At 37.8% G+C, this 24,850-nt stretch overlaps 2 protein-coding genes across 2 annotated transcripts in view; one reads left to right on the top strand and one right to left on the bottom strand.

Moving 5' to 3' along the window:
- Positions 1-24,850, bottom strand: part of eif3hb (eukaryotic translation initiation factor 3, subunit H, b) — an 82,771-nt gene that overhangs the window by 51,883 nt on the left and 6,038 nt on the right. Inside the window, exon 2 of the mRNA XM_079590234.1 lies at positions 15,379-15,535. Coding sequence (XP_079446360.1) covers positions 15,379-15,535 — 157 coding nt within the window. The remainder of the gene's footprint in view (positions 1-15,378; positions 15,536-24,850) is intronic.
- LOC306986724 (uncharacterized protein) overlaps positions 11,010-24,850 on the top strand; it is a 31,281-nt gene continuing 17,440 nt past the window's right edge. The window contains exon 1 of the mRNA XM_079590237.1: positions 11,010-11,083. Coding sequence (XP_079446363.1) covers positions 11,012-11,083 — 72 coding nt within the window. The 5' untranslated portion in view covers positions 11,010-11,011. The remainder of the gene's footprint in view (positions 11,084-24,850) is intronic.

Genomic DNA, 24,850 nt, shown 5'->3' with positions numbered 1-24,850 from the left:
GCGTGTGCGTGTGTGTGTGTGTGTGTGTGTGTGTGTGTGTGTGTGTGTGTGTGTGTGACCCAGGATCACAAACCCAGTCTGGAGTCGCACGGGTATATCTGTGGCAATAGCAACTATACACTGTATGAGTCAAAATTATAGATTTTTCTTTTATGCTAAAAATCATTAGGATATTAAGATCATGTTCCATGAAGATATTTAGTAAATGTCCTACCGTAAATATATAAAACATGTATTTTTGTGAGTGAATGCAGCACAATCGTGAACATAAATGCACAACTTTAAAGGAGATTTTCTCAATGTTTAGATTTTTTTGCTCCTCAGATTCCAGATTTTCAATAGTTGTGTCTCGGCCAAATATTGTCCTATCATAACAAACCAAACATCAATGGAAAGCGATGATGTATAAATCTCAATAAAAAAATAAAAAAAGACCCATAATACTGATTTTATGGTCCAGGGTCACATATATAAATAAACTAAATAAATAACTTTTTTACAACAAAAATTAACCATCACTGAGCTTTCTTACGCTGGACTGTGACGCTATTTTCTAACAGAAACAAACTTTGTTGCATTATTCTCCTGTTATCTCTGTAAAGCTGCTTTGAAACACTCTGTTTTGTAAAAAGCGCTATATAAATAAAGGTGACTTGACTTGTGGTGGAGACGAGCTGCAGAGCAATGCATTTTAAAGTAAATATGTGTGTGTTCGCAGAGAGAGCGAGGCCCGGGGGGGCAGTGAAGCGCCACTCGCCTGATCTGATGTAACCGGAGATTAACCGCGGCTTTAATCCTCGCCACGGGCCGCGCTCCGCCCGCGTAGGCCCGCGTGAGCTCGCTCTGATGAGCAAAAACTCATTAGGCCGTGCTGTAAACTTCACAACACTGCTTACCGTCCCCGCAAGACACACTTAACCCGCTCGGAGACGACAAGTGCGCGCATGCAACCGGGTCTTGGAGACATTTGGGATGTTAACTCTACAGGGACTCTGACACAGGGTTTGTGTGCACTAGAAGACCGATATGTGTTTTTTTTATTGTTTCTGCCTTAAATTATTACCTTGTTTAAATGCATTTTTTGTTGTTGCATAAATTATTGAATTGTTTACCACATTTTTATCTAACTGTGATTTGTATATGTACATTTATGAAATGCATAACTTAGACAGTCACCTCTCATATCAGATAACTTGGAGACATTTGGGATGTCAACTCAACAGGGTTTATGTACGACGATATGTGAGATGTTTTCTTTTTTTAGCATTCAGCATTATCAATGAGCTCATTGTTTCTGCCTTAAATTATTACATTGTTTGGTTACACTTAATTTTAAGGTGTCATTGTTACAGTGTAATTATATATTTAAGTACGGAGTAATATTAATTAACCCCTTGTGTTATGTTGCGGGTCAATTTGACCTGTTTCGATTTTTTAGTTGTTGTAAATACTGGTTAACCGGGTTTTTTTCTTGATATTTTGTGACTTTTTCTCATTTATCATCATGAACATGCATGCAAAGTTTCAACATGCTGATGTGTTTTGACATATACAAACAAAATTACTATTACGTTCGTGATGTTCGCGGGTCAATTTGACCCACATATTTTAACACTCTAAGGCAACTGTACCGACCCAAAATAATAACATTTATTGGTTATATTTTGTTATTGTGGCTTTTTACTACCTTATGAAGCTAAAAAAAAATAGCTTTTCCATACTTATTTCAATACAGAAAACTATTTTGTCAGCCAGATTAGCTATCATTTATTTTTTTCAAGCTACCTGAAATAAAATTAAACCTGTTTTTTTTCTTGATATTTTTCTCATTTATCATCATGAACATTTTTAGAAAAAAATTTGTTCCATAGGCCTATACACAAACCATAAAAACGTAACTGGGTCAGGTGAAACCCACCTAATTACACAGGACTCGCTAAGACCAATTCATCGACTGGTCGGTTTTGAAAATATGTAGTTCTCCATATCCCAACTTGCTAAGCAGCCACAAGAGACGAATCCAGCTTGCCAAAAAAAGTCCAAAAATAGGATTAACAATTTTGGATATCAAGCAAATACGCCTAATTGTGGTTGATTCTTCAAATGTGGAAAAATGTAATATGAAGACTGCCATTCACACGCTTGGCGATGGGACCGGGCAGGTTGATGATGAGGTTAAGATTTACACTGTCGTTCCCCATGTTTAACTACTAAAGAGTGTGTGCCAGACAGGCTTAATCCAGCCTGATTAATACATTACAGCATTTAAAGAGTCAATGGTACAAGAGAGGCACATACAGGCTTTATAATAACAGTAGTCCATCATTTTCCCTTCCTTTCAGTCACTTCTTGGCATGTCTACACACACTCCCCTGCAAAAACCTAAACCTGCAACCTGACCAGCTGAGAATCCCCCAAAACCTCTTTAAACCAGCAATCAGACAGGAGAAAACTAGCTCACACTGGTTTGAGATTGCTTTCAGCACGGTCTGCCGTTATATAACATCAAATTCAGGAAAATGAAGAAGAGAGAAAATAAAAATCACACCGCAAGCACATTAGGATGCCGGGCACGTCGCTTGACTGACGACATCCCTGAAAGCCTTCATTTTTCTTGGTCCGCATGCTGTTAACTGTGACACACACACACACACACACACACACCTCCCCTCCTCTGTCACAAACCTGAAATCAACTTAAAAAGATATCACTCCTGCCACGGAGGTGAAGTCGTAACGCTCCGTTCATGTACAAAACACAAACTTACAAACAGCCTAAATGGATAATCCATTCTCAGTGCACCTCCGCCCGAGGCCGAGTTAATCTACAAGATCATTTCCACAATGAATACTCAATTTTTCTGCCAGGAAAGATGGGCTGCGGATTACCTCCGACAGCACAGAGCTGCAATCTTTAAGTCATACAGTTTTATTTATGCATTTATCAGATAAATCCCCCCACCCAGTTGGAGTCACTGAGCTCTCTCTCTCACACACACACACACACACACACACACACACACACACACACAGGCATTTTTCATAGGTCCCATACTGCCACCTTCTGGTGAAAAAAAATGCTGTTCTCTTATTCTCTTATTCACAAGCTTCATAGCTTCATACAACTATTATATAAATATTTATATAAATAATAAAAAAAAAAAATCTTGAAATCTTGGAGCCCATTTTTAGATTATTTTAAGGAGACAAGCTCTGGATAAAACTTTTTTGTATTAATTTTTATTTATTTATTTGTTTATATGTATATGTTACTGTGATTTTGTTTATTCATATGTGAGCATTTATTATGCTTGTTTAATTTGTGCTTTCTTTCTTCCATTTTCTTGTGTAACAATCTGATGCTTGTGCTTGAGATGCTTTTCTTAATAAAAATAAATAATCATAATAATTTAAAAACATTCACTATACGCTGCTAGTTTACAAAGTTCGGGGTCAGTAAGATTGATACTATAAAGGAGAACTCCGGTGCAAAATGAACCTTTGGTCTAATTACACATTGTTACCTAGTCAACCGTTATCTGAGATTTGTTTTCATGATTATCGAATGTAAATAGTTTTATCTCTAAAAACAGTTTAGCCTATAACGCTAGTATAACGCTAGTATATGGGGCATTGAGTAATGACAAATACAAATCGCTTGTTAATACCACTAACAAGGCTCAAAATAGCCCCACACTAACACGGCAGCATAATGAGGGTCCCTACCTTCAAACCGAAGCATTGAGAACTTTGACAGTGTCCAGACAGTTTAATAAGAAGATATTTTATACATACAGTCAACTTCACGTATACAAGCAGAAGCCATCTTTGAAAAACAGACTCGATCAGTCGATCAACGAAACGCCGATCCAAATGCGCTGGACCATATGAGATTCTACACAGTTCAGCGCATTTGGATCGGCGTTTCGTTGATTGACTGATTGAGTCTGTTTTTCTAAGGGACCCTCATTATGCTGCCGTGTTAGTGTGGGGATATTTTGAGCCATGTTAGTGGTATTAACAAGCGATTTTTATTTGTCATTACTCCATGCCCCATATACTAGCGTTATACTAGCGTTATAGGCTAAACTGTTTTTAGAGATAAAACTATTTACATTCGATAATCATGAAAACAAATCTCAGATAACGGTTGACTAGGTAACAATGTGTAATTAGACCAAAGGTTCATTTTGCACCGGAGTTCACCTTTAATTTAGCAAGGATGCATTGGGATCTAGTGAAGCAAAATTCAAAAGTGAAACTAAACACTTTTATACGGTCACAAAAAAAATATTTTCACATAAATGCTGTTTTTAGCTTTCTATTGAGGAAAAACTCTTTCAAGGACTTAGCAGCACAACTGTTTTCAACATTCATAATAATAATAAATGTTTATTATTATTTTTATTTTTTTTTATCAAATAAATACATACTTAGTCTTAGTGAGCAAATAAGAGACTTCTTCAAAAAGAATTAAAAACTTTCTGACCCCGGCCTAGTGTATATTATAAAATACTTATATATTAATAATAATGATGACGATGTACAGTATAAAGCAATTATACACACACTACATCAGAAGCCATTTTTATACACACACAAGCAAAAAAAAACATCTAAATAAATATTAAAAATGCAAAAAATTGTTCTAACCGGCCAATATGTTCTGACCACACAGCACACAGACAAATTACCTGATGCTAGTTACGCATTGTGTCACGGCTGGTTAGGACTCGGTGTAAAGCTCAGTTGAATTTGTTCTAGATCATTAGACGTGACTTTAGTGCCTCAAAAGCCTGTCTGCGGAGGTAAAGCGCTGTGTGTTCAGTCACAGACGGACCACGGGACTCCAAAACTGAGCTTTCTGGATGTCTCGCTTCTCAAACAAACCCGATTCTGCTGATGAACCCATTAGGAGACGCATGTTGACCTCAATCAGGCCTATTAAATAAAGCTGACAATAATTATTAGGTTCAAAACAGGAATACGGTCCTATGAAATTGAGAGGGATTTTGTAAATGTGAAGATCCACATGTTGGTTAATACTAAAATCTTAATAGTACTAGACACATTCTTGCAGTAAAAGAGGAGAGAAAACGTGCAAAATGGCAGCACATCGAGGCCAACGGAGAAGACAAGACGCATAGCATTCATGTGGGACGGGGTTGAGCTAACAGCGATCGCACCGAATGCTTCATCGTCACATCTCGTTATAGCGAAACACAGCACAACGAAAGATCAACACATCAATAAACATTTAAATATATAAGTGTTAATGTAATTAACCCTGACCAACACGCAAAGACTCATTATAGCTAGATACTAAAAAAAAAAAGTATATTGTTTGTTATATTGGTGCATATATGACAGTAATTAAATATCATTCTTGCTTGTGCTAGTCGTGCAAAAGACGCCTTAACTAGACAGAGTTTTACTTTTGCATTGTGCATCTACAGTGGCTGTTTGGAAGAATATTGAAGGGGAATTGTTTTTAAATGCAACTTCTAATCTTTTAAATATTAAAGAAGGCCTGTTTATATTATTGTGGCGAGCAGGACTAGGTCGAGGGACGTGAGAGCGGCGCGAGACCGGTGGCGTGATTACTGATGAGCGACATAGATTATGCGATACATAGATTATACTTTCATTTTGTATTTGTTTATTTATTTATTAAAGTTGTTGAATGTTCGCCGGTTCCCGCCTCCTTCTTCCCATAACATCTAACCTTGTTACAATTATATACCTGTTATATTATACCCTTTTATAGCTCTACTAGAACAGGTTTTTCTGCTTGAATGTTGATTATTCTCCTCATATTCTCCATTGTTGCGGCTCCTCTCTTCCCGTCTGTCAGTAACGCTCTGTTTACTTCCTGTCTCTATGAAGCCCCTCCTTCTGAAAAGCACACTGTGCTCTGATTGGTCGGCTGGAGCAGTGTGTTGTGGTTGGTCGAGCGCTTCGAGTGTGTTTGGGAAATGTCCCGCCCCTTACCATAACCGCCAGTTTAACACACTACTAACTAACTCAACCAGGCCCCGCCCCTTTATTCTGCGTATGAATTATTATAATGAGGAGGAATATTGTGTTCGTTCCCGGAAGAAACTCAAGACTACAATGGAGGCGTTTCAGGAGTTCAGAAACACTGACACTGATATAGAGAAGAACTGGAGCTTCTTCATCCTCAAACAAAACCATTACACACTAAAGAAAGAAAAAAGTCCTTGTCAAAAGGTACAAAATTGGGACTGGAGACTCAAACACAGTGAGAACAGACATGCAGATTAGAGATGTACACCAAACATGATTGAGAGGCTGAAACTGAGACAAACGGTTACGATTAGAACAGATTCAGTGCAGAAAACGAAAGGAGTTTGATACACAGTAAGTGTGTCTTCAACAGCGGACGCTGAAGTCATTGAAACAAACACAACCAGCGGTAAACACACTTGTACACACTACCAACAACATTTTGGTTGTCCGTTCACGTTTACAAATTTCTACAGAATCATGCCCGTGAAATCAAATCATGGCTGTCAAAGCATGTACACAGAAACAAACCCCTGAGGTGATTTCATGCACATTACCAGAACATTAGTGTGACGCTACTGTACACATGCAGGAACGCTTTACAACTTGTGTATAAAGTTCTGAGCAAGATGAATTTATCTAGAAATAATAAATGAACACCACTATTCCTATTTCTTTTGTTTAATTTACCCGACACTAGATGACTATTTTAGTGCCATAACACTTTTTTTTTCTTTTTTGGACATGGATCATGGTAATCCACAGTATGTGATGTATCTTGGATTAACAGGATATATACTACTATTCAAAAGTTTGGAATTTGTAAGATTTGTTAGTTTTTTATGCTCAAAAAGGCTGCATTTATTTGATCAAAAATACAGTAAAAACTGTAATATTGTAAAATATTAACAATTGTTCAGAAATCGTTCTAATATGCTGCTCAAGAAACATGATTATTGAAAAAAATATTTTTGTGGTGCTGGGTTAAAAACAACCCAAGTTGGGTTGAAAATGGACATACTCAGCGAATGGGTTGTTTCAAATCAGTGGTTGGGTTAAATGTTTGCCCAACCTGCTGGGTAGTTTTATTTAACTCAGCTGTTGTTTAATAATGACTGTATTTCTTGCTTAAAATGAACCCGAAGTATGTTGAAAATAAACATTTATGAATACGTTTAAAGAATTATAATTAAAGCATTTATTAAATTACTTATTGATAAATGTTCACCTTTTGATTATTATTGTTGCCTCTAGTTATTATGTGTCTAATGATTTATTTAAGCCAGCCATGTGGTAATAAAAAATATATATATATATAGTTGGGTTAAATTAAACTGCCCAGCACCTTGGGCAAATATTTAACCCAACCACTGAAATAAAAATACCCCATTCACTGGGCTTTTCCATTTTCAACCCAACTTGGGTTGTTTTTAACCCAGCATTTTTTAGAGTGATGAATAGAAAGTTCAAAAGAACAATTTATTTTAAAATGGATATCTTTTGTAACATTACAAATGGCACTTTTGATCAAATTGAATGCATCATAAGCTTTAATTTAATTTATTTGTATATGTTTATATATAAATAAATATCACTGTCCTTTTTGGTATGCATTTAATACTAGCATTTAAATATAATGCACTGGGAGTTTTTGTGGCGATATCATCATCACCATAATAGCAAAAATAACAGTTTCCCAAACAAACCGAGAATCCCGTCTCAATACTTAGTTTCTACATGCATATTAAGTTGTGATAAGACATTTAACATTAATAATGTTACATTAAAACATCGTTCAGCTTTAGGCTCAAACTGGGAGGGGGGGGGGGTATTTAGATGTTGCTATGTTATGTTTCTGAATTACATTTCTGTACTATTTCAGTGTTTGCCATTAATATTTTTATATTTATGTGTATGTATATATTTATGGGGAAGGTTGTGGTGATGAACTCGGAAACATAAAAATGGCATATGACAAAAAGGTTGCCGACCCCTGATCGAAGATGTTGCATTATGTTGCTGATGTTGTGCATTGGCAAATCTAAAAACAAACATACTTTACGAGAATGTACAAAAATAAAAAAAAGCATGCATTATCATCACAGATTTAATAAACATGCAGAGCTGTATCAAAAAGTTCTTTTCATGATCCGTTTCTGACTCAGAAAACGGAAGGTCAGAGACGAAGCTTATCTCTGCAGAGACAAGAGATAACACTCTGTGAGTGTTTGTATTGCACTCTTCAGGTGTTCCAGCAAACCTGCACTCCTCCATCAGATAAGCCTGAATCCAAGCCCCTGAAAGACTGCGGCTCTGTTTGAGGCAGTCAAACACCCGGTAAAAATAGAGTGAAGTGATGGAAGTCATCTCAGGTCACCGGCAGGTTTCATAATAGACCAAATTGAAAATGCCCATGGAAAAAACACTCTCGAGGAGGAGGTAAAGAAAGGCGGCAGACTCGAACTCACTTTATAATAAATAAAGCAATTGCCTTGCAGGGAAAAAAAAACAAGCAAAAGACTCTCGGCTGCTCATTAAAGAGTGAATTTACACCTTTCTGCAGCCCGTAGAGTTCAAGGCTCCTCGCTTTGCATATGAAGGGTGTTTAAATATCCATTAGACACCATAATTTGTCAGGCACAGTCCTGTAGGCTAAAGACGGAGAGAGGAAGCGGCTGTGATGGGAAGGGTGCGAGAGGGTCACTCAAACACACATTGCGGTGTGTGTGTGTACACAGAGAGTAAATGAAGCGCGAGGACACCTCAGGCAGTGTCACAGTCTCGAGTTAATGTATACTTGGAGATGCCATGCTCTACACTTGAGGCTTAATACTTCTCATTTAGAATTAGTACGAACTCGACTCTTCCTGATAAATGCATCGGAAGACATTAAAGTCAGTCGCTGATTTAAAGGTGCTCACGGTTTTCCTGCTAACGCATTCACGCAAGTATTCAAATATATATATTTTTAAATCCACCAAAATCTTATATTATAGCGCAAATCATTTTACTTCACACTAATGATCATATATATAGTTATGGATCTAAAAAATAAACAGTTTTTAACAAAAATAAATCAAATTAAAAAAACAGTAATTAAAAAACAGTAATTAAAAAAACAGTACTTAATAAATTTTTGTTATGTAGGCTACTGTATTATTAATATATCGTATTATCGTATCGTAATATATCGTATTACTATTTATAAAATTATCATCATGTATTAATAATAATGTATTAATAATAATGATAATAACAAAATAATAATGTTAAATAATAATTATTATATTATAGCGCGAATCATTTTATTTCACACTAATGATAATATATATAGTTATGGATCTAAAAAATAAACAGTTTTTAACAAAAATAAATAATGATAACAATAAAAAAAGAAACAGTAATTAATACATTTTTGTTATGTAGGCTATGTATAATATATCGTATTATCGTATCGTAATATATCGTATTACTATTTATAAAATTATCATCATGTATTAATAATAATGTATTAATAATGCTAATAAAAATGTATTTATTTATTTTATGTATTAATTATGTATTAATATTATTTATTATTGCTATCAAATCAATTAATCGTGATTCATCACATCTAACATAAAGTTTCTATAATATATGTATATAATATATTAATTGTGATTAATCAGTTTGACAGCACTAATTATTATTAATAACAATATTTTATATTACATGTAGCACTGCATTTGTTCTAGTGAATAATTAAACTACAAAATGCGTTATTATTATAATTTATTATTAGAAGTTTACTACTAATAATAATAATAATAATAATAAATTAAAATAATAAATATATCACATAGTCATCCAGTATTGCACATTTTTATTCTAGTGACTAACATACTTTAATAAACACATTTTCACATTTTAAACTTCATTGACAAACCAAAAAGGCAGGAGTCATTTTAAGAGATTAATTTTCAGTGGCACGGTTTTGACTATAATTTCTTGCTTTAATTTGGACTTTTATGTTTACATCACGGCATGGATATCTCACAGTATGAACAGAATCTTTTTCCCCCATGCCGGTGTTTATGGTCCTCTCACCCGGCCCTATAGGTGTCCCACAAAACAACACCTTAGTCAATTTTGGCTCCTTTGCTGCCTCCATTTCAGAGCCTCTACAGCCCATTACCCCTTTAATAATCCTCATTCTCCCTCGCATGACGCACGACACATCTCACCGGCGAACACCTGTGATCTCGCAGGCCGTAAAACCCAACAAACTACTCTCTCTCTCTCTCTCTCTCTCTCTCTCTGTGCCGTTCTCATTCTCCCGTCTCTCTGGAGAAGCCCTATAAAAGCCGAGCCCCAAACCTTTACTCCGATACAGGTTTCTGTTGAATTACACCGCAATTTACTCTGCCGTTTACTAGCGCGACTATCGACGGTGACGTTTTTCTGCCTTAGTGATCACTGACAAGCTGGCAGGCCGGACACAGCGGGGGGATGAAATACAAAAGCTCACGCTTGTAGAGGAGTTTAATGTGTGACGAAACTCCAAGAGATACAAGTGAAATTTCCCTGGTGTAACGGAAATAAATGTTGCTTAATTTCGATCTTGCGTGCATTAAACAGCAATAAAAAAAACAATATATCATATTTATAGTTGGGTAAACACCAATTTGAATAACAGCATCATCTTCCATTTGTAACTGAAAATCTGCAGTCAGATACAAACGGCCCACATTCAAACACTGTGGCTATAGGGAGCTTGATTGACAGGTGATCTGACCAATCATACTTCGCCATCCGCCATTTTGTCGGACAAAGCAGTCAGGAGAGTTAGTGGATTAACATGTGAGGATTTGAACTTGAGAAACTTGGTCTGTCCTGTCTGTCGGCGTGTTGTCAGTGTCCTCTCTGACAATTGACCGTTCGCAAAGACCCGCCCCCCTTAGTTACTGTTGCTATGCCCGACAAGCTACGCCGCTCTCACACACACCATGTTCTCACGCTGTGAAAAACACACGCGGAGCAGAGAGGACACTGACAACACACTGACAGACACAGACCAGGTTACTTTTTGGTTACTTTTGATATTAAACGTATTAAACAAAGTCTCACCTTTCAAATTTGGTAATTTTTTAAAAGAAATGTAAAGGTCCTGTTCTTCGTGATCCCTTTTTTTAAACTTTAGCTAGTGTGTAATGTTGCTGTTAGAGCATAAATAATACCTGTAAAATGATAAAGCTCAAAGTTCAATGCCAAGCGAGATATTTGATTTAACAGAAGTCCCTTTTCAAAGCCGACAGCGAGCGGCCGGTTCGGACTACATCCTCTACTTCCTGCTTTAATGAAATCACTAGAACACTTTTTGACTAAGCTCCGCCCACAGGAATGCACAATAAAGGGGGCGTGGTCTTGTTGCACTCCTACAGAGAAGAGGAAGAGTTGTGTTTGTAGAGTGTGTGTGTCGCCATGTCGTCGAGACGCTGTTATTTTCATCCCGGAGTCAAATCACCTTTGTTTGGCCATGTTTACAGTAACACTGAGCGCATGCGTCTACACGTTACGGTAAGAGGCGTGACCTTTCCGGGCAACGTGCGCTAATCTGCTGTCCAATCACAACACAGGAACCGCTGGCCCAATCAGAACTCGTGACGTAATTCTGAAGGAGGGACGTCATAGAACAAGGAAGTCATCAGCCCATTTTTAGGACAGTGAAAACAGCGGTACACAGTTTTTTACACGCGAAACATGAACATGTTATATTGCAGACTGTAAACAAAATCAAAGCTTCAAAAACACAGGAAAAACAGGACCTTTAAACAATAAATAGCGTTTTGTGGCTCTTTAATGTGTGTCAGATCGCTGTGTCGCCTCAGTTAAAGCCGCTCGTGAACCGATCATCTCTTCCTTCTAGTTCATTTATAGCATCAAATAAACATGAATGAACATCAGAAGGAATGTCATTTTAACCGCGGAGAGACGTCAGTACACTCCGCTTCTCAAGCTCAAATCCTCCAACGTTAATCTACTAAGTTAACTCTCCTGACTGCTTTGTCGGACAAAATGGCGGATGGCGAAGTATGATTGGTCAGATCACCTGTCAATCAAGCTCCCTGCGAAGGGTCAATCGGACAATAATGCAATGACAGATTAGCAGATAAAAATACGGGGCTACAAACACATCAAATCTTGTTATGATGGTTTGTACATCTAGTTTTTCATCTGCCTACTTTGTGTTTATGCAAACTGAGAAATGCAATGAATGAAAAGGAACGAGAGCAAGAAAAGTGCAAAAGGTGTATTTCTAACCAAATGGCTGCTTATAAAATCAGAAAGTTGTTGACAGTCTTATCAGACACAATTTAAGGCAGAACGATCTACATTGAACTGGAATAACAGGATCACTATCTAGCAGTGAACGCATTAATAGTATTCCCAGGACTCTTATTTGAGTATCTGCACTCCATCAGGACTTAATGTACCACATCTCAACACCCATGCCACTAAATCATTGGCTTTCTCCCCAAAGCTGCTTATAATGATTATTTCAATATTTCTTCAGGGAGCCCAAAATATATTCATTTTATTTCTGAGAAAGTCAACTGAGGCATCAGTTCTGATGAGTATTACTATGACACAATACGGGCTTTCGCACCGGAGAAACATTTTCATAGTCAGAAGTACCCGCTTTCTGCTGTGTTCGCATCGCAGGGACTAGGAATGATTTTAGTTACAGGAACACCTTTTGGAGGAACTAAATTAGCTCAAACTAGCACAATTTAGGCATCATTTTTGACCGCATTTGTGAAACACCAGCACCCGCCATTTTTAAAAAGCCATGTAAACACACAGTTTACATTAGGGATCGATTATGGCAAAAATTATATTATAAAACGGATAGTTCTGGTCCTTGATTCTGATTAGTTGAGTCGCGTTCGAAGCTGTTGTAAATGACTCAACAAACACACACCTGTGAGCGCATAGAGACCGGAGGTGTTTCTCAATGTCAAGGATACTTCCTTGGCAGTCATTTCCTTCAGAGGCTAGGCGAGGATCCTCTTTAGGATTCGAGAGAACACGTAAATAGAACATTCTAGCAAGTGCACGTCATTGCGTCCGTCAGTGAAACCCCGCGAACCCCACGCGAAGCGGAGGGGTCTTGAATAAACCTAAAAGGGTTGTATTCGCTGTAAAAACTGGCTCGCTATACATTATCCCGCTTATTACATGGCTGCCTACCTAACAAAATAAATCAATTATAATAAATCAATAATTTGAGACAAAATATTGATTTAAAAAGGAGTTTATTGATTTAAAAATGATTGTATTGCCTGAGTGAACAGAACTGCGTCCATAGCAACATTCTAGCTGTTAAAACACATGCAATGGTAAAATATGTGAAATGCCGGTGAAGGCAAACAAGCTAACAATTGTTAAAATGACAGGTTAGCCATAACGTAATTTGTATAATTTGTAATATCAATACGGTAGTAATTTGTACTGGCATTTAAACGTTAAACTTTACTTATATGACGGTTATAACAAATGTATGGTAACGTAAATATAGCCTACTTGCATTTAAAAGCATATTGCCCCGTTATTGCTTTGACTCCGCTAACATCCGACATTTTGTTTTGTTTTTTAAAACAAGATAGCAAAGCTGCGCGCATAGGATTGTGGGCGATTTGATAGCGCGAAGAGCGCGAAGTCTACACTTATGCACCCTTTCCTGTATATGGGATATTTTCCGAACGAAGGACTCCGCCCTTGGTTGAAATTCTGAGGATCCTCGACATTGGAACAGTCCTTCGACGGATGTCGATGACGTAGCATCCTCGAAATTCCGGCTTCCGAGGATCCTTCCTTGACATTGAGAAACGGCTAGAGAGCAACGCGTCATAATCTGAAGACCACGCCCACACCGGGGGGGAAAACAATCCAACCGTCTCCATTGACTCTGCATTGCGAGAGGCTGCCTCCTGGTCATTTCTTGCTTCTAACTAAAGACAGAAAAGCCTAAAAGCTGCTGTGTGACGAGGTGTACAGCAAACAAGCTAAGAAACCCAGAAATAAGTTTTTATAAGCTGTCGACCCCAAAAAACGAGTGTTTAAGGACATAAAAGTTGGAACGAATGAGTAAATTGTGGGATCCTGACACTCAGTATGCACTAGAAACACAGTTGCGTGTGCAGTGAGTTAAACATTTGGTCACTGGCGAGTCAAATATCCAAATGTCAGTTTTATATATTATATTTCTGTAAGATAAGCGATCCTGTGTTGCCGATGACGTTCTCCTCCAGCGGGCGTACGCTAGTTCTCAGAGTAATGAGACACGTTACGCTCTGTCTCAACTGCCTGATCCACTTTTATGTCTTTAAACACTCGTTTTTTGGGGTCGACGGCTTATAAAAACGTATTTCTGGGTTTCTTAGCTTGTTTGCTGTACACTTTGTCACACAGCAGCTTTTAGGCATTTTTCTGTTTTTATTTAGAAGCAAGAAATGTCTCTATTACTACATCAGTGTTACTGCGCAACTGCCGTTTGTGATTCTTTGTTGCTGCATGTGTTGCTCAGCAACCTCTTTAGAACTACATTGCTTGGCGGAGGAATAAATGTGTTATAACGTTATATTTTTTGTTGCTGGTGTTTATTTTATGAATAAAATAAATATTAAAATGAATATTTTTATGGAGTAACCATTTCATAAAAGCAATAAGCCCCTTGAAGCCGTGTTTTACAGTGGATGTAGAACAGCTAAGGGGGTTAGCGCTCCGCGTCGTGCCTAACAACGCCCCTTAGCTGTTCTACATCCAGCTTCAAGGGGCTTATTGCTTTAATAATACAAATTTTTATTATATATATTATATCAATCACGCTAATTTAACATGATTATTGGTGGGCGATATGATATATATTGGTGAGTCTCCTTTGACGATATGTAAAAATTAAGTTCTCAGGAGTACTAGAGATCGACCGATATTTATTTTTTATTACCGATATCAATTATTTGCGTGTTTATGTGCCCGCTAACCGATATACAGAACCAATATTAATTCATTGGTTTATTTCTGTAGAGCCATTTACCGGTGAATCTGATATTACAAAACCGATACCCGATTATGGGAAAATGCTAAATTATCTGTAAAAATATCGGTGAAACCGATTATCGGTCGATCTCTACTGAGTTCCTATAACTACCCGGTGCGGAAGAACCAATATGATGCTAAATTTGATCCATTAATTAAATTCTATTTTAAGCAACAATACTGATGGCAGATGTCTTCCTGTAATAATTGTAACTCAAATGTCATTTAGAAATAAATCCTGTCTGAATAGTGAAGCGCAGCTTTATTCCCTCACCTTCATCAAAGTCCGCGTCGTCCTCGTTGTGTTGAGGGAACGGGAAGCAGTTTGTGATCTCGAGCCGGTCCTCCACCACCAGCCCCAGCAACACCCCCTGCACCACCTCACTGCCCTGCCCTTCCTCCTGGTAATGCTTGAGGATCTTCATCACCACCTGGAACACACACACACACGACACACACACACGTGTGAACACACTTCTTGAGGCTAGTCAAGTCAAGTCACCTTTATTTATATAGCGCCGCTTTTTACAATACAGATTTTTGTGTATTGCTTTACAGAGGTAACAGGAAAATAATGCAACAAAGTTTGTTTCCAGAATGATGTGTGATGTGGAAGGATGAACCCAAACGCAGACAGTATGATCTCACACAATGTTTAATAAAACAGAAAAACAGGGGAAAACAAAACCCACGAGGGGGCAAAACACAGACTGGACAAGGAATCGTAGATTGACAAGACAACACTAAGACTTCACAAACAAACACTACTTCTAAATAACACTCACAATAACAAGACTTTTACAAGGTACTCACAGGTAAGATTAACAATGAACCGACACAGGACAGCAAACACAAGGGGATTAAATAGGGAGACTTAATGATGACAAAACAGGTGACACAGGTAAAGCAATAATGACTAAACGAGGAGAACAAGGAGGGCGGGGCTGGATGACGAGACAACACAAGCACATGGCCCAAACAATTGGCCATGCGCTTGTACACAAAACATGGGTCTGCCATGATCCTGCCACAAGACCAGGAAAAACAAAGACATGATGGCAGAATCATGACAAAAGTAAGTTCAGTGATGTTTCATTTTTGTTTTTAAAAAGTTATTAATTTAGTTTATTTATATATATGTGAACCAGTCTGGAGCCGCACGGGTATATCTGTGGCAATAGCCAACTATACATTATATGGGTCAAAATTATCGATTTTTCTTTTATGCTAAAAATCATGAGGATATTAAGATCATGTTCCATGAAGATATTTAGTAAATGTCCTACCGTAAATATATAGAACATATATTTTTGTGAGTGAATGCAGCACAATCGTGAACATAAATGCACAACTTTAAAGGAGATTTTCTCAATGTTTAGATTTTTTTTTGCATCCTCAGATTCCAGATTTTTAATAGTTGTATCTCGGCCAAATATTGTTATATCCTAACAAACCATACAGCTATTATTCATTCAACTTTCAGATTATAAATCTCAATTTCAAAAAATTTACCCATTTTGTGGTCCAGGGTCACATATATAGAGCCGCTAGTTATAGTTAACCCTGGTTAACTCTAAACCGCGGGTAAACGAATCACATTTCACACTTCTCATACTTTATTCATATGTTGACGTTGAACATTGAACATTCCTAAACCCTGGGTTAAACTTCATATTTGCATATTTGCCGTGTCAGTGATTGGACAAACGTAGGGGCCAGTTGCATAAACAGAGGCTTTATGTTAAAACTGCGTTATAAGAACTAGTATGATGATGATCAACTAGTAGTTAGTTAGGGGGGTAACCAGTCTTACTGTTCGGTATCATATTATTGGATGACTAACTTGTAAAACTAGTCTTAGCAGTTTATGCAACTAAGTATTGCTGATTACATAATTAATTAAAAAAATGCATTGCACAACCTCATTTTATGTGAAACTCGAAAAATGTGAATACCGTGCAAAAGCTCATTTATTTCAGTAATTCAACTTAAAAGGTGAAACTAATATATTATATAGACTCATTACATGCAAAGTGAGATATTTCAAGCCTTTATTTGTTATAGTTTTGATGATTATGGCTTACAGCTTATGAAAACCCCAAATTTAAAATTAGAATATTGTGAAAAGGTCAAAATAAAGGCTTGAAATATCTCACTTAGCATGTAATGAGTCTATATAATATATTAGTTTCACCTTTTAAGTTGAATTCTTGGAAAAAATTAACTTTTTTGCACCATATTAAAATTTTTTGAGTTTTACCTGTATAATCGCAGACTCTACTATCAAGTTTATACTGTGAGAATGAAAGAGGTCTTGTTTTCTGTCACCATTTAACATTTTTCCACTCAAACACTGAAATAACTGTGTATATACACAGAAGTACAATTAGGCTACATCCATTTCCGTGACTGTTCAAAGCATTGATTATTATTAGCTGTCTGTTGCTATTGCTAAGCATCTTCTAACAATGCATCATTTCACAAGTTTGGCACCGCAATGCAGGGATGTAAATATCAGTGACAAAGTGGGACATAAAATAGGACGTTTGCCCTTCGCAAAACACACTGAAAGATTTTAAATTACAGCAAGGAAACAGCCAGATATACACGTGTATATTAATCAAATTCATTATAGTTTTAGGTTATTCATTTATTTATTATTTAACATGACAAACAGCAATAATAAATAAAGAGTTAGTATCCAGACATTTGACTGGAAGTGTGCTGTGCTTAAATCATATAGTCTGAATAGTGCATTGGTGTGGAGTATAAATGATAAAGGAAAGGACAGTTGAAGGGATTCCTGGAAATGCATGTGGATTTGGGACTATATAAAGCTTAATCTTTAATCCGTAAACTTTAATACACATCATAACCATTTGGAATTAGAAATGTGCCCTATAGATAACCGATGCGGACAGATAGAGAATGGGAAAATGCAGCAGTAATAACTGGATGAAATAGCACAGGTGAAGAGTAAAGCATCCCACACGGCTGCGATAAGCTCAATGGCAGAACCAAGCTCGCGTTTTTATAGAAAAATCTAATTCATCTTCAGCCGAGCACAGCAGGGGCTCGAATCTGTCGACAAAGCAGTATCGATCCCCGAGTCCAGGACGCCTGGCATCTAACGCAATAATAGATTTTCAGTTGTGACCACCAGCAGCCGCAACCTTATTTAAATCCTAACAATAACAACAAAACATGTCTTATGTTAAACCCTCAAAGGTTTCAAATAAAGCAGGTGAGAGATACACTGATAAACGTGTGCGTCGTGTTCAGTGGACCAGCGCTGAAAGGTCATTCGGGCCCAAAGGACAGACATGGTTAACAAGATCCTGGTTCAGAAACCTTTTGACATAGCAGGTCTGTGCTTAAATCTCCTAATGCTTAACCAGGATTAAGGAAGCAATATGGGGTGGAAAAAATCAATACAACACACCATCCATTCATCTTCAAAAGCCTGACCCTCATCGAGAGCCTGAGCTTGGAAGCAATTTCTGAGAGTTAAAAAGACTTACAACCAGAATGTACAGTTCTCATAGTGGAAGATCCCGAATGCCTTCCTGTCATTCCCGAGGTGGGTCCGACATTACTCGGATAATCACATTTCCAGAACTGGATTTCCCCCAAACATAGATAGAATAGAATAGAATAGAATAGAATAGAATAGAATAGAATAGAATAGAATAGAATAGAATAGAATAGAATAGGAGTAATACAATTTAAATTAATTTATAAATAGAATAAAAGAGGATCAAATTCAATTTAAATTTTACATTTTAAATAAAATAAAATAAACTAGAATAAAAAAATAAAAAAATAAAAATTTATTTAACTAGAATCAAATAATAAAAGTAAAGTAAAATAAAATATGCATACACTGTAAAAAAATGTTGGTTTAACTTTAAAAAGCAAGTTACCTTGTGGCCTTAAAATTTTGAGTTCGTTGTAATTCAAAATTTGAGTTAATACAATGAGGAAGAATGGTTTAATAAACAGAAACTCATGTTATCTTCACACATTAGTTATCGAAGTTGATTTGAAAAAAGATAAAAAGTTGTGATAACAAATCATGAAAATATTTTTTTACAGTGTAGGACTGGTTATGGGGTTAAAAGGTACACTGTGTAGTTTTTTTAAGTATTTTATTAGCTAAAATCAATGTCTTTATCCATAAATATGTCCTCATTGGTGTAAAATTGCCAATGATCTGACTTATCCTCATAAGCGAAGAATTTCTCATCTTTATTTACATGGGACGGGTAAGTCCATGGAGGCTTCCAAGTCGTTCCGCCATTTTGAAAAACTATAATAGAGAGGGACAAAAAGCACTAGCCTACCTCAATGCGTTTCCACAATGCGTTTTCGTTCAGAGCCAGCGTCACGTGACTGAGAGGCACTCACTGTCCCGGCAAATGTGAAAGGCTGCACGGTACTTTATTATGCAGGGTCATACTTATGCCGAGCCACAGGAGAAGGAATCCTCGTCACCAAAAAAGCAAAAAACTAAAATTAAAAAAGGAAACGTGACCGGCGAATAAAAAAAAAACGAGGGTAAATATCGGGATTGCTTAGGTGGAAAGAGCTAATGAAGGAGAAAGACTTTAGTTGTCTGCTTTCTTCTCGACAGGTAAGTCAAAGTTACGGCCTGAATTACAAGCTTTTTTTCATTGCTTATTCATTTTATAGGCAGCATAACAGTAGAACATGTAGTTAAACTCGATGAAGTGCGATTGGAAGACATGTTGTCATCGCTTCTTGGCACATAACGGCTACCGTAGTTGCAACACGCATTTGTAAAAGTGCGGCGCTAAAGAGCACTATTCGTTTCAATGCAAAATACAATTTCACCGCTAGATGGGAGAAATTCATACTAGGGCTGTCACTTTTGTGAAAAAATCCTGTTCGATTTTTGAGACATAAGTGTTCATTGAATTGATTGTAAAATCGATTTTCCATGTCTAAAGACGTTTCCATTTTCCAACCAAATATAGGCAAATCCACGGACAACTAACAGGCATTAGGACGAGCGTAAAGAGGGCGCTTGAGATGCACACAAGTCAGCAATATTTCTGATGATTTATTGGCGTGAAGTTTCGTGCACAATGACAAACAGGAGTGCAACATTCAGGGATTGAAATTAACACCCACCAATCCGCCAAATGCGGGTAAAAATTAACTTTGGTGGGTAACGCTGTCAAATCACGAGCCAATTTGGCGTGTTTCTACGTTTACTCGCTTTGCTGGGGAAGTTCGTGTAGCCAAATCTGCGCGGATTTAGCGCAAATATGCAACTCGTGAGAATCTGCGCATTTCTGGCTTACTTGAACACACACGTCACTAAGCAACAAACAACGGTGCGCTTGCTCACTTGCATTAAAGTAATAGCGAATATTAAAAAGCATTTGGTTAACAGAAAAGACATTGTTATTTTCCAACATCCTACATGTTCTGTGTATTGTATTTATCTGTCCACCTAACAACTTTTTTGGTAAAAAAAAAAAAAAAAAAAAAAAAAAAGGCCTTTAAAATCGATTCCCTATTTTCATTTTCGAATCTTGGGTTGGTTGGTCGATCGATTGTGCAATCGATTTTCGAACGTAAAGTGACAGCCCTAATTCCTACACAGTGTCCCTTTAAAGAGCAGCAGTACTCTACTGACCACACATTTTACAAGATAAGATATTTGTCATGCTAGGCCTATACGCTCAGGATTTACAGAGGTTTTGAAACCTGGTTACGGGGGAAGGGGGCTTGAAGAAGAAAAAAAAGAAAAAAATATATATATATACCATTTTTAATTATCCAATCATAATTTTCTACTCCAGGGGTCCAAAAGAAAAACTGACAGAGCTGCAAGAGTTTAGAAATCAGTCAAAACAACTTTATTACTGAAATTGACTATCTTCACAGGTCCACTTTTACTTAACGAACATAATTATTAGACCTCAGGAACCTGACAGCAAACATTCATGCCCATAATGCCCTAACCGAGAGCCGGAGCTACGACTGACTGTAAGCTGGCAGGGGTCTCGATTCCCTGTTGTCAGCTGACGGCTGTATTGGTGGGTTGCCATCTGATTATCAATAAAGCAGACAGCTTGCGAATAACAAGCACTTAGGCCATTAGGCAAGACTCCAGCAGGTCAAAGAGTCGTATTAAACCAGGCCTACAGTGCTAGTCCAGACCCATTGTGCTCAGTCAATAATGCCGGGGTTGCTGGGAGTTGAAACTGAACAGCGATTGAAACTGAATGCATTGTGAATTCACTTTGCATACCGCACTTTAAAAATGAAAGCATAAAGAATTCACAATATTTTAATACAATAGTCTACTTCTCATAATGTTTTCAGGAGAGCAGGTTTTCACAGCACGTAGTAATATTTGGTTTCATTTTGCACTCCCGTCAACTAAAATTGTATTTGCACACACCATAATAAGATGCCATTTTAGTCAGAGTAACACATAGTAAAATTAATGAATATGATGTGAAAAAATATTGAAAGTATATTTTCAAAAAAAGACAAAAAATATGGGCTGACTAAAGAAAAATAGAAGCTAAATGACTGTCATATGATGTTTGCCCTTCGCAAAAAGCACTGAAAGATTACAAAAATACAGCAAGAGAGGAAACCAGCCGTATGTCCGGATGTGTCAAGTTTCGACAAAGCCTTTGCTCATTGTCTTAGTGGGACAAGGTTACTGTGAGAGTTACAGAGCAAGTGGCATTCACAGGTCGAAACGAGAGTGATTTCTAACCCAAGCCGAAGTCACCAGGGATCCAGAGTGAGAATGAGGCAGGCATTGAGCGCTAGTCCCTGTAGTCCATCTGTCAAGTGTTGAAACACTGCAAAGTCACGAGGAAGAGCAGCAAGAGTCTTCGGCAAGGTGCGCACCAATCCGAAAAGGTGGACGGGCGACCTCAGACGAGTTTCCAGCAGATGGACATCGACTTTGCGTCATAGCTACACTCTTAAAGGCCCTTTGAAATCAAAATTTACGTTTTTTAGCTTTTAGTATCATATGAATATGTTAGCCTTAAGGTCGTGAATAAGCTGGTGTGTTCCAGAACAATGACAAAATTCGCATTTAGGAGATATAAGCATTCAAAACTCACAGTCTCTCACTTCCGCTAAAATGGATCAGGGATTTTTATGACATCACCGCCGACTTCAGCTTCTCATCACATCTTCTGTCCAATCAAATGCTCTCTAGAATCTAAAGCTCCGCCCCCTTTGCTATAAATATCACCTGACCAAAGCAACTGTTGACACGGAGTAATATAAGATGGAGATGTGTGTTTGGTTGCTCAAACGCTCGAGTTTTATTCTATTTTCCAACGTTGGTTAAGAATGAAATGGCTAGAATTTATTCACATCTACTATTGAATCCAGCGTATGTAATGGCTGTATGCTGTATGTTCTCTGTCTGTATTCTGAGTTTTCCTGATGTAACGTTGGTTCAGCTGGAGGGGGGTGTGAACCCGAGAATGATCTGTATCTTAAGTTCCCATGCTGGGGGAAGCTGTTCCTGCTTGTGTAAAACGGTGGGGGTGATGGTTTCCCCTTGCATTATAAAGTAGCAGGGCGGAAGTCCGAGTGTCTGTCTGTCTCTGACTCTGGCCTGCAGCCTGGCTGCAAGGCTGGAGTCAGGAAACCATTTTCTTGCATGAATAAATTACTTTTCTTTTTAAATACAATTTGGATCTTGACGTCTCTTTGCCTGGGAATGCTGAGTTTAGTAATTGTTTTTGCCACAACACGTATCATCAGCGCTCGGATTCGCTTCCATGGTGCCGTCAAGCACGACTTGCAGTATGTGAGGTAAAATCAACGCTATTGGCTATTTGAAAAGGGGGAGGAGCCATTCAATGTCCCACCTTAGCTTCCCGTTTCAGTGGAAATTACATCAACGCATCAAACAAAGCTACGCGTTCCAAGACACTTCAGTGGGTCTTTAAAAGAGTACGGATCCACTTGTCCATGCGACACTTCTGTCGCGCCGCAATCCACTTTATTCCTATGGGTGACATCAAGTGACTTTAACGCGCCCGCAAAGGCGGGCATTTGGAAAAATGCTGAGCGGCAAAAAAGCTGGCCGACGGCCATCTTTATGCAAATTAATCCGTTGAACGCGACGCGCCTATCCAATACAAGTAGAGCATATGGTCTCTCGCGGGTCCGTTGTTCTAGACTGGCCGCTGGCTCAAAACCACTCCCATTGCGGGAAACTAGAGGAACGCCCATCAACGTTCAAATGAAGGGAGGCGTCGCAACACCACGCTTCAGTCGTGGCGCAAAGGCTGAGACACCAAGCCGACAGTAAAAAAATAGCGGCTGATGAAAGTTGAGTGTTGTCGCCCTCACGTCGGCTGTGAATGGGACAAAAACTGCTTACCGTGAACACACCGCAAAGACTCGTTCGCTTACACTGAACAGCCAATCAGAGCGATCTCTCTCACGACAGCGATTTAACATGCTAAATCAGACAAACTCCCAGAAAATCACTCACTGCCCTTGACTGAATTACTTTTGTAGCTTTAATAAGGATAAATATATATATAATTTATGCAGTGAAGACTGTCAAGTGTTTGATAACTATTTAATTTCTGTATAGCCTAACGTTATATCCTACCTGTTACTTAGACCTTCCTGAAAATCTTAAAGCACTGTTTACAAGGTGACATGGGTCAAAAACAGTGAAAACAATAACTTTTTGTGCATTTTGACAATTAGGCAAGTAAAAATCGTTCGCTAAACTGATCAGCCAATTAGAGCGATCTCTCTCACGAGTCACGACAGTGATTCAACATGCTGAATCAGACAAACTCCCATGGATTATAGAGTCGACGTGAGTAACACACCACAAAAACTAGCCCGACATTTTACACTTAAAAATAATGGTTCTTTGATTCCATAAAGAATCATTAACATCCAAATTGACGTTCACAAAGACCCGCCCCCCTTAGTTACTGTCACTAGCTACGCCGCTCTCACGCAGTGAAAAATAAAAATACATCGAGGAGCAAAGAGGACACTGACATACAGGAAAGACTAGGTTACTTTTCGGTTACTTTTGATATTAAACATATTAAACAAAGTCTCACCTTTCAAATTTGGTCATTTTTAAAAGAAATTTAAACAATAAATACCGTTTTGTGGCTCTTTAATGTGTGTGACAGATAACTGTGTCGCCTCAGTTAAAGCTGCTCGTGAACCGATCATCTCTTCCTTCTAGTTCATTTATAGCATCAAATAAACATGAATGAACATCAGAAGGAATGTTGTTTTAACCGCGGAAAGGCGTCAGTACACTCCGCTTCTCAAGTTCAAATCCTCCAACGTTAATCTACTAACTCTCCTGACTGCTTTGTCCGACAAAATGGCGGATGGCGAAGTATGATTGGTCAGATCACCTGTCAATCAAGCTCCCTGCGAAGGGTCAATTGGAAAAGGGTTCTTCATCTTCACACTAAAGGACAAAATGGTTCCTCAATGGTTCACTGAAAGGTTCTTTGGGGAACCAAAAATGGTTCTTCAGTGTATTATAATTACAATTTTTTATAAAAATATAATTTTTAATAGTGTAGGACCAAAGAAAACTGATTTAAAAGATGCTTTGAAGACATTTAATTGCTATAAATTAAGTTTTTAGTTATGAAATGGTGATGAATGTGGCTGTATGGATCAATATGGATTTTTCAAATGTTCTTCACGCTAGGAAAAAATGGTTCACTGAAAGG

Source organism: Phoxinus phoxinus (genome assembly GCF_949152265.1).
Source record: "Phoxinus phoxinus genome assembly, chromosome: 19".
In the NCBI taxonomy this organism is placed as follows: domain Eukaryota; kingdom Metazoa; phylum Chordata; class Actinopteri; order Cypriniformes; family Leuciscidae; genus Phoxinus; species Phoxinus phoxinus.
This window is presented reverse-complemented; position numbering and strand designations above follow the sequence as displayed.